The 16,406-nt window shown below is 46.8% G+C and overlaps 1 protein-coding gene across 1 annotated transcript in view; it reads left to right on the top strand.

Annotated features, from left to right (window-relative positions):
* The window catches only part of vegfc (vascular endothelial growth factor c), a 50,197-nt gene that overhangs the window by 13,623 nt on the left and 20,168 nt on the right, over positions 1–16,406 (top strand). Inside the window, exons 2-3 of the mRNA XM_030094443.1 lie at positions 12,724–12,949; positions 14,127–14,317. Coding sequence (XP_029950303.1) covers positions 12,724–12,949; positions 14,127–14,317 — 417 coding nt within the window. The remainder of the gene's footprint in view (positions 1–12,723; positions 12,950–14,126; positions 14,318–16,406) is intronic.

Consider the following 16,406-nt stretch of genomic DNA (forward strand, 5'->3'; position numbering starts at 1 on the left):
GGTTTCTGTGGCTGTTGCAGGAGGGTAAACCTGTTATTTCTTCCAGGATCCAGATCTGCTCTGTGAGTCTCCCTGTTGAATGTGGAAATATTTATGATAATAATTTATAATAATAATATTTCTGGAACTTCAGAAACCTTCAGCTATTCCAGTTTTCACAATCTGAGCAGTAATAGCAAATCAGCTGAAAGTCTCAGCAAAATTGAACATGAAGTCAAGCAATGTCCGCCATGGTTTCCTCTGTGTTTTATGATACATTACGTCTGGTTATTGTTGTGATCAACTCCACACTCACTGATATTTCTACAGCTCGGAGCATGTTTAAGTTGAGTAGAAATCCGTCCCTCACAGAGCAGATGGTGTCAAACTGAGGAAGGCAGAGGTGACTTTTGCTTTCAGGCTGTTTCTCTCTACATTTCGCAGCCTGATCAGGTATTTGTCGAGGCATCTGAACTGGATTCAGTGCTTGTTTTGGTTCCGCCCCTGTGGAGACCTCCAGTTGTCCTGGAGCTCAGATTCTGAGGTGTTTGCAGGCCTGGAGAGTGGAACCAGTGAGACAGCTGCTCCCCTCGGGTTGATATGGAGGATCAAACCTGGAATCACTTCAGAGACCTGACATTCAACATGGCCGCATGCAGTGTGTCGCAGTTTCAACATTTGAGCGTAGTAAAGTTATTATTAGTGTTTCCATGATCCAACTCTGAAGTGACGGGAGTCTGGAAGAAGTAGGAAGCATCATTCAGGCCACAGCTCTGAGGCCACTGGAGACCTTTTCAAATGCCACCATCGCCATGCCGGCTGTTTGAAATCCACAAATGTTCCAGTGGTAGTGAAAAAGCAGCGGGTGGACTCAGACAGCCAGTTCCAGACCACTGGGGACATGAAGCGTCATGCGCTCTGCTTTTTTAGACCAAACACGCACATTTCAGCATTCATTAGTTCCAGCAGCTGTACCAATCACACAGCCGTGATTTATCTATTCAACACCTCCTGCTCCCAGTGTTTCGCTGCTCTGTTAGTGTCTGCAGAGTGGTGGCTGGACCTGCTCTCACTGAAGTGGAGGAGCATGGAAACAGGCTGAACCTGGGAATCCCAGCATGCCTCAGTGCTGCGGTGTGTTTGAAAGCTGCTGCTTTTCACACAGACTCACTGACTTGTTTGCTGCTTGCAGCCTTGTGCACAGTAGGGTTGGGCGGTTTCCAAATTTTGATACCGTCATACTGTCTCCACATTTTACCCCGGTATCCGGTATTACCATGACTAAATAAAAAAATACAACTCAAGGCTCAGACAGCATCACCAAACTGTTGGCTTGTCCCTACACCGTTCAGAAGCTGAATGCCAAACACTGATAGTGAAACAATAACAACATAATGTGCAAAATATTAACAACTTTTATTAGCAACAGCTTAAAAAGTGCAAATACAAGAAACAATTAAATTAGCATAACCGTACAGAACAGTTTTTGCACAGAATGCGCTGCGCACACATCAATTAAATTAAAATCACAACCTGAACAACTTTGAACAACAAAAAAGAGCAGCTTCTAAAAAGGTGTAAATACAACAGTCAAACAATTAAACTAACCTGACCGTCCAGAACAGTTTCTGCGCAGAATGCACCGCGCACACATCAATTAAATTCAATCACCTTCATATTGCACAATTTACAGACTGCCTCTTGTTAGCTCGGAACCAGAAATACTGCCAGTCCTGTTCTTCTTTGGGACCAAGTCACTCGGTGTGTGACTCGCCATCTTTCTCCCGCTCTCTCTCTCTGTCTCTCTCTCTGTCTCTTGCTCTCTCTCTCTCGCTCTCTCACGTGATGACGTCATGTTCATAAACTTTATCAAAAGTCTCCAAAATTAAAGTACCGCGGAAGTAAAACTGAAAATTCAACCACATATAAGTGCTGCTGCACAAAGAATCATTTTTAGGCATTGAATAAATTATATTTTATATTTAATCCTTATCTTGTATATAAGTGCATTGCAATTTTTTTCAACGACGGTATTAAAACTGATACTGTTGCTTTTGAAAGACACCGCCGGTATACCTTACTACCTTATTACCTTACTACCTTATTACCCTAGTGCACAGCAGCGTTCTCAGTCACGATCAGTCCTACCAGGGCTAGTTTGAGCCAGACGTGGAGCCATTCCTGAAGCTCTCAGTGCTGATCATTAATATTGTTTCATGAAAACATGAAGCTGTTATATATCTTCCAGATCTTCAGCTACATTTCAGTAAAAGAGGCATCGGTCACAAAATTAGTCATGTGAGGAAAAAAAGCCACATGGAGTTTGAGGAGCATTAAGACTGAACTGGATCCTGGCCAGCAGCTCACTCCTTTACACTTCATGATGAAGATACGCAGCATGTGAGTGAAGTCCACCGTCGCCTGAGCGTCCGCATGGCCGGTCAGCCTCTCGATCTCCGGCCACATGTTCCAGGTGTTGGCGTTGTGAAGCCAGCTGGTTATTAGAACCCAGAATCAGTTCTCAGTGAGCCTGCCTGGTCAATTAGATTTATAAAAGTGTTTCTCAATGCACGGTTTGCATTCAAACTGTGCATTGAGTTCAAACTGGACCAAGATGGTGGATCGGTCACAGACTTTGTGCTTTATTGCTGAAACAGTTCAGCCTAAAGTATTTCTGAAAACATCTGAGGTGAGAAATGAGCTGTGCAGTTGCTGAATTCCTGTTGTTGGTTCCAGTACAGTTAAGACCTCTGCTCCAAAACAGTCCCTCGGGGCTGAGGTGGGTCCCTCAGTCCAACCTGAATCACCTTTGATGAAAAACTGTAAAGGAATGGAATCATAGTGTTGCTTCATACCTGAGGCTGCAGAACCTGTCTTGATGATCTTTATGAACAGAGGTCCGGAGAACACAGCATGTCATCCCAGCTTTACAGAATTCAGCTTATCTCTCTACACCGGGGCGACGAGGTAAGGCCATGGTGGGGGTCAGCAGGAGCTGAAACTCCAGCCAGCCTGTCTCCTCGCAGCAGGAAGCTGTGGAGCCATGAAGGAAGTGGATCAATACCAGGCCGCTTGTCCTTATCGCCGACACTTCAGAGGACGGCTTTAGGCGGCCCTGAATCAAATCTTTAACTCTAACAAGAGGGGAGGGTGGGCGGAGGTCGCACCGCCTGATAAGGCCATTGAGCCATGTGAACATAATGTTGACATAATAGCAGCAACAAAAAAAAAAAAAAAAAAAAAAAAAAAGAAAAAGAAGAAGAAGAAGAAGTCCGACACGAAGGCTACTCAACAAATATTACACTGAAACAAGAAAACCTCAGACCTTGGAATTTCCTCATTCCTCTGTGGAAACAGTCTGGAATTCGATTAGATCATTACAGTCTGATTTCATCCACTCAGAACTAAACATGCAGCAACAGGCCCAGCAGTCAAGTGATGTAACCTTCGACTCCGTCAGCCTCAGAGTGATGGCTCAGCCCCATGCGACCTCCTGTTTGTTGTTGTGAGCTGATGGATTTCTTGGTTTATTTGGTTGAGCACACACGCCATGCCGCTCTGAACGCCACATGCAGCTGCTTGAGGCCGATCAGTGCTGGCACTGGACTGTAAACTGAATGTTTGTCAGAACAGACACAGTCAAACCGTTAAACACACAGCTGGGAGGATCGTTCTGTTTCAACTCCAACACATTGAGCAGGAGAAGGAAAACACAAAGTCACTGGCTGAACCCACCGAGCTGGAGGTCTGTTTGACCGAGAAAAGCCTTGGTTATAGAGATGCTCCGATACCATTTTTTGAAGTCACATATGAAGTCACATTCAAAAAATAAAAATCCAAAGAGCTGTACTCTAAACATCGGCAAATGGCTTCTTTCACGGGCGCTGTACGTCAGTCACCTGATCCATTCTTCTTCTTCTCAAGAACAGCAGCTGCAGCACAGCGGCAAAGAACTGTGTCAGAGCTACCGACCAGCAGGTGGCGGTAGTGCAACCAACGGGATGCAAGCTGCCGTAAAACATTGTAGAAGAAGAAGTGTCAGTGCTAACGGAGCTAAAGGAGCTAAAGAGTAAATAGATTACTAATTTAATTAATGACGTGGTCTCGGACCGGGGCCTGGACTCCAGGACTCGCCGATACCGATGCAGCATTTTCAGCAGTATCGGCGCAATTTCCAATACTGGTATCGGAATCGGAATAGCTCTACTGGTTACTGACTGCACAAGCCTTACACACCACACACACACACACACACACACACACACACACACACAAACACACACATACACACACACACACACTCACACACACACAAGTCTTAAGTCTGACATAAGTCTGATAAATTAGCGTCTCCATCTACATGCCAATGAGGATAAGCATGTCTTAGAAAACTGGTAGTTTGGAGAAGAAAACACACTGTTAGTCCACTCATCCATCCATCCATCCATCCATCCATCCGTCCGTCCATCCATCCATCCATCCATCCATCCATCCATCCATCCATCCATCCATCCGTCCAGAAAAGAGAAGCAGACATTTTGGAAAGACTGAACTATTCTCCAAGGCACTGACAGCTGCTCACCTGAAAACACTCTCCTTTGTTGTTGAATTGTGGTCTTTTGTGATTCCATGCAGGTTTATTTTGGTTTGTGCTGGCCCAGGATGCTGCCATGGTGTCAGTGTGACTCTGGTTTGTTATTGATCACTGTTGGTCTGATGGTCAGACGATTTTCAGCTGAAGTTGGTGTGATGTTGGGCTTATAATGGGCTGATGCTGTGGTGAAGTTGGGCTGATATTGACGGACAGTGTGACGTTGATACAGGTCTGATACTGAGCTGCAGTTGTCCTGATGTTTCTGTGTCAGATGTTGACTGAACACCGGTCCCGGGCTGAGCTAGCTACCTCGCTACTAGCCTCGGTCAGGAGAACTCTGGGAGCCGCTGCAGCAAACCTATGCTTTATTTTTCAAATAGTTTACTAAAGTGTATGTCATGAGGTGTGTGTGTGTGTGTGTGTGTGTGTGTGTGTGTGTGTGTGTGACAGGAAGCTGTGGGATGACGAAGGAGGAGAGCTCGTCCGTCCAGCTCTCTGAATATGAGGCTTTACTCACTGCAGAACGGAGCCGCCTGGACTGACAATATGATACAAACAGAAAACGGATAGAATTTCCCCCCTTTTAATTCAATTCAATTTAGCTTTATTTATGAAGTGCCAATTACAACAAAGTTGTTTCTAGACACTGTTACAGAGCAGACCCAACAGATCCACATGAGCAAGAAGAGACTGAGGGAAGGAAAACTCCTTTAACAGGAAGAACCCTGCAGAACCAGGCCCAGAGGAGGAGAACCCTGCAGAACCAGGACCAGAGGAATAGAACCCTGCAGAACCAGGCTCAGAGGAGAACCCTGCAGAACCAGGCTCAGAGGAGGAGAACCCTGCAGAACCAGGCTCAGAGGAGGAGAACCCTGCAGAACCAGGCTCAGAGGAGAACCCTGCAGAACCAGACTCAGAGGAGGAGAACCCTGCAGAACCAGGCTCAGAGGAGGAGAACCCTGCAGAACCAGGCTCAGAGGAGGAGAACCCTGCAGAACCAGGACCAGAGGAATAGAACCCTGCAGAACCAGGACCAGATGAAGAGAACCCTGCAGAACCAGGCTCAGAGGAGGAGAACCCTGCAGAACCAGACTCAGAGGAGAACCCTGCAGAACCAGGCTCAGAGGAGGAGAACCCTGCAGAACCAGGACCAGAGGAGAACCCTGCAGAACCAGGCTCAGAGATGGTGGCCTTCTGCTATTTTAAGATGGAATGGATACGATCACGATCAATGTTCCTGTTCAGCAGTGTGGCCCACATCTTCAAAGTTACCTTTAATATGAACAGGACCAGAACGGTAAAACTGCTTAATATCTGACTGTCTGAATGAAATAAACAGTAAAAAATGCATCGTTTAATCAGGAGGGGGAGTGGCCAGATGATTCCCATTGAAATGTTTAAAATCTTTGTTTGAGACACGAAAAAAGTGTGCAGAACATGCTGCTGGACACGGTTCAGCAGATTAATTTACATGACTCATATCATAGATTGCTGTGGGACTGGGTTGGAGAATTATACGATCTATTATTCAAGGGACTTCAAAAACTATGAGTTCTCTATCCCCACCTGTTAACAGTCACTATTATTTGCTTTTTTCCCCCTTTTCAGTCTGTTTTTTTCTCATATTTCCAGCTGTGTGTGTGGCTAGGGTTAGCTAACCCTAACCCTGTCAGTGTGATGACCAGTGGCGGCCTCCGCGGCATTTCGTTGACGAGAATGAAGAATTCTCTTGTTCATTTTCTAGTGAAACACAGATTTGGACGAGCTTTGCAAATAATGGATCAGTTGCTTGTGCGTCGATCACGCTGCACCTTTTACCAGAGGATAGAAGCACATCCTGCAGTCTGCACAGGTTCAGCTTTCCTAACCTTCCATAGATCTGATGATATAAACATTATCGAGATAACTGGGAAGAGTCAGAATCTGGGTCTCAACCACCTGCTGTTACGCCCTGTGCCCCAGCGGCCATATGGCGGCGCTCGTGGCCTGTTGTGTCCTTGGTGCTTGCCCTGTCTCACCCGCCTGTCTGCCCCTCACGTTCTGCTGCCAAGTCACCCGCCTCGTCACCGCCCTCATGTGTGGCACCTGTGCTCCCCTCTATTCAAGTCCTGCTCCCCTTGTGGGTCTGTCGTGTGTCCTGGCCTGCCTCAGCCCTGCTCGGTTCTTTCCTGCCTTCCTACTTTCCTGCGTTCCGTTACTCCTGTGACCTGAGATCCTGGAAATAAATGATTTTTCGACTCCACCGGGCTGCCTGTGCGTGGGTCCTTCCCTCCCTGCGTCATGACACCAAGACACTGACAGTAGACGACTATCATACACTTTCCATCACAACGTCAGAAAACAAGCAGTTCACACTAATTTATTCAGACATTAAAAGAAGAAAGCACTCTGGTTAACAGGAAGTCAGGAGTTGATGCACGAGCTGCACTCGGCTGAATCAGCCCACACTGGTTTTAATTAAACTAAATAAATAAATCATGTTTTTGTTGTTGTATTTAGTAATGAACCAGACAACAAATTATAATATTCACACATCAGCACAAGTCCAAATGAGTGACTTCTTTAAATCCTATTTCTTTGGGGCGCTTTGTGGGGCCGGTGTTGTCAGGGGGGCTTCAGCACCACCTCGAGAGTTCCTCCAAGTGTTTCAGGCTCACTTCAGAACACAAAACTCCATCCTGTCCAGGCGAGCCAGGTCCAGATTTTGTCAAGAAGGATTCAATGAGTGTGTGTCGTCTCTCGTGACTTTTAGATGTATGAAACCACTCATTTTTTTAAATGTTTTTTCTTTTTGTCTCGTCTCTCTCAGGTTCTCGTCTCACTGTTTGCCGGTTTGGACTGTGACTCCTGTTCGTCCTTTATCTTTTAGAGTTTTATCTACACTGGAAATCATCTTTAGTTTTTATGATTTTCCAACTAACCCGTTTCCTTCATCTGTGTACGTGACGTCTCTGAAATGTCTCTTCTCATGCAGTCTTCTTCTTTGGACTTGTCCAATGAGTTCACAGATTTTAAGGTGGATGTAATGGATGAGTTCAGCCCAAGCAGCAGCTGAAAAATGAGATATTAATCATTTGAAAGTCTGAAGACCTGTAGTGTGTCTCGGTCCTCTGTGGGAGGGGTGTCCTCGGACCGCGGGCCCCCGTGACCCCGGTCCAGACGCAGCGAGTCCAGCAGACTGATGGATGGATGGAGGGATGAATCTTGAAGTGGTTCTCAGCAGAATCAACAATGACATCAAACAATTCAACATCCAGGAAACAGCCAACGGCAGGAAGGACCAAAATGGGCCTGAGCGGTGGCGGTTCACTGAATGGCGGTCAGCCTTGTGGTGCCCGGCGTGGCCTCCGGACAGGAAGCGTCCCCTCTGTCCACCGACAGACCCGTCTTATTTAGTGCTGCCGCTTTTCCAATTGTTTCAGCTTGTTCGAGGCAAACTGAGCACAGACGAAAGACTTTTTCCCACGTAGAAGGGCTTGTGTGTGTGTGTGTGTGTGTGTGTGTGTAGCCTTGAATTCCCGTGCTCCTCTCTGCAGAGCTGCTGTTATGCAGCAGTTATAGTTTGGTCAAAGTGACATGAAATAAATCAAACCCTCAACACAAAGCGGTGTTTTCTAATCGCAGTGCGGAGCATTGTGGAGGTAATGGCAGCTCGAGATTCCTGCTGCTCGCTCTCTGAGATTAGCGCTGAGGACAGTCAGTCCCTGTAGCGAGAACAGGAGGATCTGAGGGGTCAGACCCCCGGGCTCCCCCATGTGAGGCGCTGGACAAACCGCACCATGAGCAGTCGCATGTGGTTCAGGGTCCAGAAGCTACTGCAGCAGAGCCCACAAGTCATGCTTTACAAATGTGTGTGTGAGAGAGAGAGAGAGAGGGAGGGAGAGAGGGAGAGAGAGAGAGAGAGAGAGAGAGAGGGAGAGAGAGGGGAGAAATGCACAGAATTGGGGGAAACTGACAGGAACACAGAGAAAGACAAACACAAACATAAAGAGAAGAACGTGTAGAAAAATAACTTCACCACACACACACACACACCACACACCACACACACACAACATATATTTACAACACATGGATGTGTATGTTCTTCAAGAACAAATCGTTTCTCACAGGAAACTGGCTGTTTGCTTCATTCACTGTCTGTTTAGCCAGCCGTTCACACAAAGGCCTGTGTGTGTGTGTGTGTGTGTGTGTGTGTGTGTGTGTGTGTGTGTGTGTGTGTGTGTGTGTGTGTGTGTGTGTATGTGTGTGTCATGACCTTGTTTGCAGCAAACAGAGGTATTGTTCATGTCACGCTGATTGTTTGGAGGTTAGATTGACGACAGTGGAATGTATGGAAGGACAGGAAGTCCGATAGCGTTCAGTCCGCTCGCCACTCGCTGCCACAAGCTGGTCTGTCTGCCGTGTAACGAGCAGCAGTCTGTGTCGGAGTGTGTGTGTGTAACCCTGAACTCTGGGCTCATGGACACACTGATGAACAACTGTGTGTGTGTTTCTGATGAATGAGGACCGCGGCTGTTTTCATCTATTTCACAGCTCGACTCCATCATGTCTGCGTACAGAAACACTGAGCCGATGACGCGTGGTCGATCGACCGATTGGCTGATTGATTGACGGTTGGCTGATTGATGGATCGGTTTACCTCATGAAGTGGCCGGGGGACTGGATGGGGCTGAATTCAGGGCCGTGGTGGTGGAGAGGTGAAGAAAGAAAGGCTGGTAAATTGCTGGTTTGAATCCCTCTCTGGAGTTCAGGTTTTTACCTCTGCTGCTTGGATTGTATCCAGAAGGACTGATGGTGCAAAGACAGGAAATAAAGATTAGGAGTCTAATAGTAAACATGTTATTTTAAGGTGTACTACACTCATGTTCTAGAGGTTTGGGTTGCTGTGGTTGTTCTGTTGAGCCGCGGCTGTCCGTGACCCCGTCGTCCACTGCGGGAGGAGTTCCGGTGTCTCGGGGTTTTGCTCAGCGGGGCAGAAGGAGCGTGAGGCTGACCGGCGGACTGCTGCAGCGGCTGCAGGGCATCATCCACCAGGCTTTGTCAGTTTCGGGTTATGGCCGCATTGTGTGACTCATACTTAAAGTGAATAATCAGTCACCCAAGCTGCATTTTCATTTTCCTCTTTAGGTATAACAACTAAAAAGAGACTAATTTTTTTTTTTTTATTGTCATGGCCGCTGAACAATGAATGCAGCAGAATTCCATTTGAGTCCATAAGAAACATTTCTAATAAATAAATAAAAATTAATAATAATAATAAAAATAAATAAATAAATAAATAAATAAATAAATAAATGCACTTTAATGAGATTTTCGCTCCATATTCAAATCAATAAAGACTGTGAGGATGTGTTCAAACACTCTCATTTGAACATTTCTATGGAACACACCAACTTTCAGGGTGAAAAGGTTTGTTTCTTACTGCTTCGTTAAGACCGTCTCGGCAGCTACCATCTGAGCTGGAGCGCAAAGGGCCAAACCACACACACTGCATGGACTGCTGAACTGAAACGCCACATACACACCACACACACTCCCTCCCCCACTCTCCACGTCTCCACCACACCTCTCTGCTGCCCCCTAGTGGTGGTGACGTGTTGCTGATGTTATAGCTGCGACCGCTGATCCGCTAGTCTGACAGCAGCTTGTCTCACGTGTCTCACTGTGTTTGTGTTCAGGTTGGCTTTTTTTTGGCCTCTCACTTCTAATCATGACTCCCTTTGGAACCGAGATCTGAACTGACGTATCTTTTTTTTAACCACCACCCCAAATTTCTGTCTGAGTTTCTTTAACTCTGTTTCTTTTTCAAGACGGAACGCCGTAATTGGCTGCCTTGGCCTCTTTAAAACCCAGTAATTTCATTGTAACTTGTAACTTCGGTAACTTGTTGCGATGACAATAAAGGCTGTTCTGATTCTGATTCGGTTTTCCAGATTATCGACATAATCAGCGTTCATAATGATGTTAATGACTGGTTCCGTCTTCTGGAGGTCGGCAGAGGGCATTTTGACCTTAGCAGTAGCTGTTAGCATGTCTGCACAGACTCATCTCATCGGATCAGAAAAGAGAGGAAACTGTTGTAGTTGTTATCTCAGAAAGTGAAGCGATTGTGAGCCGTGGAGCCTGGACTGTGACACATGCCTCCTCTCTCGCCTTTATCCACATCCTGCCCAGTGACGCTCCATCCTGAAGCCACTGGCATCAGTTAGCTGTTAGCTTAGCCACAGGCACCCAGCAGCTTGGTCATGTGACTGTGCGCTGCTCCTATTGGTCACTGAATTTCCTGCAGTCGTCCCCAGCCGCCGCAGACAGACAGGATGGAGCTGGAGTTCCTCAGGCTGAGGACAGAAAGTGGGAGGGAGACTGTAGTTCACTGGGAGTCTGTTCGACGGAGAAGAGAGAGGGGCAGTCTGTGCTTTTTTAATCTTCAAAACTGTAGAACAATATTAATCGGTGCGATCAGGCAGTTTGACTGGTATGGAAGGTAAAAAGGTGGAGCTTCCTGGATTCTGCATGCCTCCCATGACCGCTCGGTCAACTCTTTATAACCGCTGGTTTTCACACGGCGTGGGCCCGGTCCGCCTCGGATCAGTGGTTCAGGCTGCAGGACGGTGTGGGGGACATTTCCTCGGTCCATGGGCCTGACAGAACCAGCTGAACGCGGTTTGAACCCCGCAGTGTCCCTGCTGGTCCTCTGCAGACCGCTGTCTGGAGTTCAGTGGACTAAACGTCCTGCTCAGCCACAGTCGGCTTCTTTATAGAACCCCGGGGACCAAACATGTTGGGATTTCACAAGCGAAGCAGCATTCGTCAAAACTTCCCGGCACTATTTTTCATCATTGTAATGCTCATCTTTCAAAATTATAACATGATGTTGCCAAAGTGAGCGCTCAATCCCCCCGATTCATGCAATCAGGCCTGCAACTCAACATCGCTTCATTAATCATCCGGACGTTTCAATCCACTGCTGCAGACGGACTGGCAGCTCTATCTGAACTCTTTAGGTTTCTTTCTCAGAGCTGTAAAACAGCAGAAGAAGTGAGCGGAGAGTCTCTTTGCTCCAGAAGACTCTCCTGATCCAGTGAGTCAGATAAGGCTGTAATGGACATTTTGAGCTCAGCAGGCTGACAGTGGCGCCAGCAGCTGGTGGGAACGAGCCGGGCCTCTGGGGTAAGGTTACACAGGAAACCTCAAACGAAACTGATTCTGGAGAACGGGATTATCGAAGGTGTCTCGGCATGTTTGAAAACCTGAAGACACGGAGCATTACACCCACGGTGTTTCTGACGTCTTCACCTTTCAGCCTCTAACCCAGGGGTGTTCAACCTGCGGCTCTGGAGCCACATGTGGCTCGTCAGTCCCTCTGTAGTGGCTCCAAGAAGCTTTCACAACTTGGAATGTAAATAACCATTTGACGTCTTATTCCAGTGACACACCGCAGTGCTGTTCCAAATGATTCGTCAGTCTTGGTTCAAAAGGGAATCAAAAAAGATTCAAGTAAAATTGGAGAAAATAGCTTAAACCTAAGAAAAGTGATAGAACAGCCTAAAGAAACCTGAGATGTCTAGAATTTCAAAAAGTAGAAAATTAAATATGGTTGGAAAAAATCATGCAAAACTGGTTAAAAAGAGATAAAATGGTTAAAACTGCTAAAATTTTTAAATGTGCCAACAATAAAAGCCTGAAAAGAGGAACAAAACTGTTGAAATCAGGTACAAAATACTTTAGATATATAAAAATGTTCACTATTCTGTAGTTTAAGCTTCATTTATACAGCATAAGTTTCTGTTTGTGAATCAAAACTGTATGTGAAGCTTCCTGAGCTGCACTCGCCTCATTTTAAAGGTTAAATCTGCTTTATGGCTCCAGGACTACTGGACTTGACGGAAAGTCACAAAAACAGCTCTTTTGCTCGGCAATGTTCCAGAACCTGGGTCTAACCTGACAATGCCTTTGAACCTAAACATTTCATCTTCTAAAACAGACCATTAAAAAGGAAGATATAACTTTTTACCTTATTTTGTTTGCATTTGGGAATAACTTAAGGATTTGCTCTGGACTCAGATCTGGTTGTATGTCTTCCTCTGCAGCGGAGGTGTAGATGCCGGCCAGGCGACCTAAAGCTCCCCCCTGCTCTCTCTTTTCAGGACTCTCCTCAGCCGGAGATGGAGGAGAAGCTGCGCTCGGCGTCCAGCGTGGACGAGCTGATGAGTCTCATCTACCCGTCCTACTGGGCCGCTCTGAAGTGCCGGTCCAAGCTGTCCGCTGCCTCCGGACTCTCCCAGCGGCCCCCGGGCCGCCGGCTGAGGCCCGCCGCTCACTCAGAGGAGCCGGCGTTCGCTGCCGCCTTCTTCAACCTGGACATCCTGAAAAGTGTGTTTGTCCTTCGCTTCAGTATTCTTCTGATCCAGAAAGGTTCATCCAGCCGTACAGCTGCCCTCCTTTAGAGAACAGTGAGGGGAGCCGTTCTGAAATCATTCTGAGTTTTCTCAGGCTTTGACCTGCAGGTCATTTTCTGCCTGTACCAGCAGGAAGTCACTTCCTACCAATAAAGTCGAGACATTTTGTAAGAGATGAATGGACAGTGAATGAAGTGATGGGCAAATCATTTTCACCCTCAGCTGAACTGAAAAGAAGAAGAACTGTGAGCTCAGTCGTCCTTGATCGAGGCAATTCCTCAATAAAGCGTGGAGCAGGAGGAATAGTTAAAGTGAAACACTGATCTGATCTGTTAGAGTTCAGTATTTTGTCGGGTTAGTGTGTGAAGGCCATCACAGTCAGTGAATATTAACACAGTGTGTTTGAGAGAGGACGACACACTCCGACACTCTCTGTCCTGATCCAGACACTGGAGTCTTTCCCACTGAACAATCAGCAAACGAAAGAACGGAAAGAAAGGAAACAACATTCACGTCTAAAGTCAGTAATGCAGCTCAAATCCAGGTGTTTGGAGTGCGAGAGGAAACGGGAGAACAGGGAAGACATGCAAACCCTGCACAGAAAGGCCTGACTGGGTTCAAACACAAAATCTTCATTATCTATCTATCTATCTATCTATCTATCTATCTATCTATCTATCTATCTATCTATCTATCTATCTATCTATCTATCTATCTATCTATCTATCTATCTATCTATCCATCTATCTATCCATCTATCTATCTATCTTCATGCTGCCAGATGAAGTTCCCAGTTTATTCCAACATGAAGATACCAAACAACATATTCAGATTAAAAACAAAGTCTTCTCGTTTCCTCACACAGTGCCTCTGAGTCTCCAGGTTTTAGACATGCAGTGTTTTATGACCTGTTTAAATGAAGTTTAAATGATTTGCTCATCTAGTAATTCTGATTTCACGCTCCTGGTGAATGAGCTGGTCCATCTCCTGATTCCAGCGCTTCACTTGTTGGCTGTGGCGTGAAGTTCCTGCTGGGCACGGGTCAGACCATGTGTTTGAGCATCTTTGAACTGTTGCATGATGTAGAAAACAGGAAAAACAAACGAAAGCTGCAAACGGGTGTTGGGGTCTGCCTTTTTGTGTGTGTGCAGGTATAGAGTCGGAGTGGAGGAAGACTCAGTGCACGCCCAGAGAAGTGTGTGTTGACGTGGGCAGGGAGTTCGGGGCTCCCACCAACATCTTCTATAAGCCCCCCTGTGTGTCTGTCTACAGATGTGGAGGATGCTGCCACTCTGAGGACAAACAGTGCAGGAATATCTCCAGCGGTTACCTCAGCAAGACTGTAAGAATCCTCACTCTCTCCGGCCTAATTAAAGCCGCTGGAACTTCAACAGTTTCAGAAAATGATGTTTGGAGCGAAGGTTTGGATCAGGATGTTTGGATTGGAACATCCACAACATGTGTCAATGAAAACAAAACGAAACTGAAGGAGTAAAGTCATGTGGCACATTCAGTGCAGGTCGTATTTCACACCAGAGTTCTGGACTACCTATTGACAGTGTCATTAAAACATGGGTTCCTGCCGAAGGAAAATGTGAGCGGTCGTCGTTGTGCAGTACCGTCGGGTCTCTGACAGCTTCTTCAGCTTCTGCTGCTCCCCTCCAGCTGAAACCTCCTGCAGTGTGAATGGCCAGGTGCAGCTGAGCTGAACGGATGAGGACTGAACCGGCCAGTAGCAGTTCGCTCACAATGTGGCGTGAGATCTGATGCCTGGAGAAGTGGCCGTTCACCAGCTGATTCCTCCGGCGAGCGGCGCAGTACTTTGATTTGATCTGAACAGGCTAGAATCATTCATCACTTCATGTGGTTTTTCTCTCTCGGATGCATAAAGCATAGAGAAGCGATAGAGAACCTGCTTCACCATCCTCTTCTTGGAACAGGAGCCTGCGCTGCATACACTTCTTGGTTAAAGTTGTTGGAGCCGCTGTGTGTCATGGTCCTTCCTCCTGTGTACGCTGTTAGCTTTAGCATTAGCCAAACTGTACTGACAGTCCTATTTCCTGTCCGTTGGGTGTGTGTCTGAGTGTGAGCTGTTGAATCTGTGAGCGACAGACTCAGCAGGAATCCCGTCCAGAGAACTGGTCTTCAGAGGACTCCCGACCAGCTGTAGTCCTGACACACGTCATGGTCGATAGGCGGATCTAAATGGTAGAACCAAAAACAGAGTGATGAGGGTGAGCATGGTTCAGTTCCTTTTTAGCTCTGCCCGTCCTGAACATGATGAAGCTGGAGTCAAATGACTCAAAAGTGCTCCAGAATGCAGCACTGAGACATCCTCACTGAAACGTGAATGAAAGGACGGCAGGGAGACATAATGAGGACAGAGGCTGCATTCCTGAAGTGATCAGAGACAGAGGTTTTTACACCACGACAGAAACCATGACCTCCAGGACGGATCAGGTCCAGAGGAGTCCTGGGTGACGAACGGCACAGCAGCTCTGTGTGGTGCAGACCCACAGAGCGCTGCACAGTGTGTGTGCACGCCTTTCCAAGCTCTGAAAACAAATGTTTCTTCATCCGACCGGCGGTTTGTGCAGGATTCCTTCATCATCCTGCCAGTGGAAGTCTGCAGTGAAAGCCTCTCATGTCTGGAATTGATCCAAACCACAAAGGAATTTTGATTGTATGTAATTGAAGCATTAATGCTGCTGGAGACGGAAACTTCATCGGCATGTTACCCAGAAGGCCATTACAGTCTCAGGAGATAATTAACAGAAGGTTCAGAATGTCCCGTCCCCACTTCCTGTCATCTGACACACTGGGAGGCGGCATTGCTCTCATTTCATCAATACAGCTCGATCAATGAAGTCTTATCATTAAGATTATTATTATTATTATTATTGGAAAATAATTACATCATTTTTGGAATTTTTTTAAAATAATATTATTTTGTTTGTTCATTTCTCATATATACATATCGAACACCCCCGTCAGCTCATTTGGTAAAGTGCCATGAGGTTAAAACTGAAGTTCTTCAGGGAAAGCGCAGCATGCCACAGACGAGCAGCTTCCAGCCTTTTGAGGGACAGAATGGACACGGATGTGTTCATGTGCAGATCAAACACCTGGAATTGCGCCGCCAGCAGTTTCTTTCAGGGATGCTCACACTGCCTCGCAGCAGAAGAGGCCAGACCGGCCTGTGTGTTCACCAGCCAACATCAGCTCCTCCCAGAAAACACCTGGTTCATCGGTTGAAGACTTCAGACTCCTCCACAGTGCTGCTGAGCAGCTTGAAGGCTGAACAGTGACCCTCAGCTCATCTGAACAGTGGAGGTTCGGCCGGTTGCTTTTTGTCTCTGAATCGGAGCTCCTGCAGGACGTCCTCTCAGCTGGGCCTGTCCTCTCCGGCAGCTCCTCTGCTCACTGAGCAT

This window comes from Salarias fasciatus, chromosome 6 (assembly GCF_902148845.1).
Source record: "Salarias fasciatus chromosome 6, fSalaFa1.1, whole genome shotgun sequence".
Lineage (NCBI taxonomy): Eukaryota > Metazoa > Chordata > Actinopteri > Blenniiformes > Blenniidae > Salarias > Salarias fasciatus.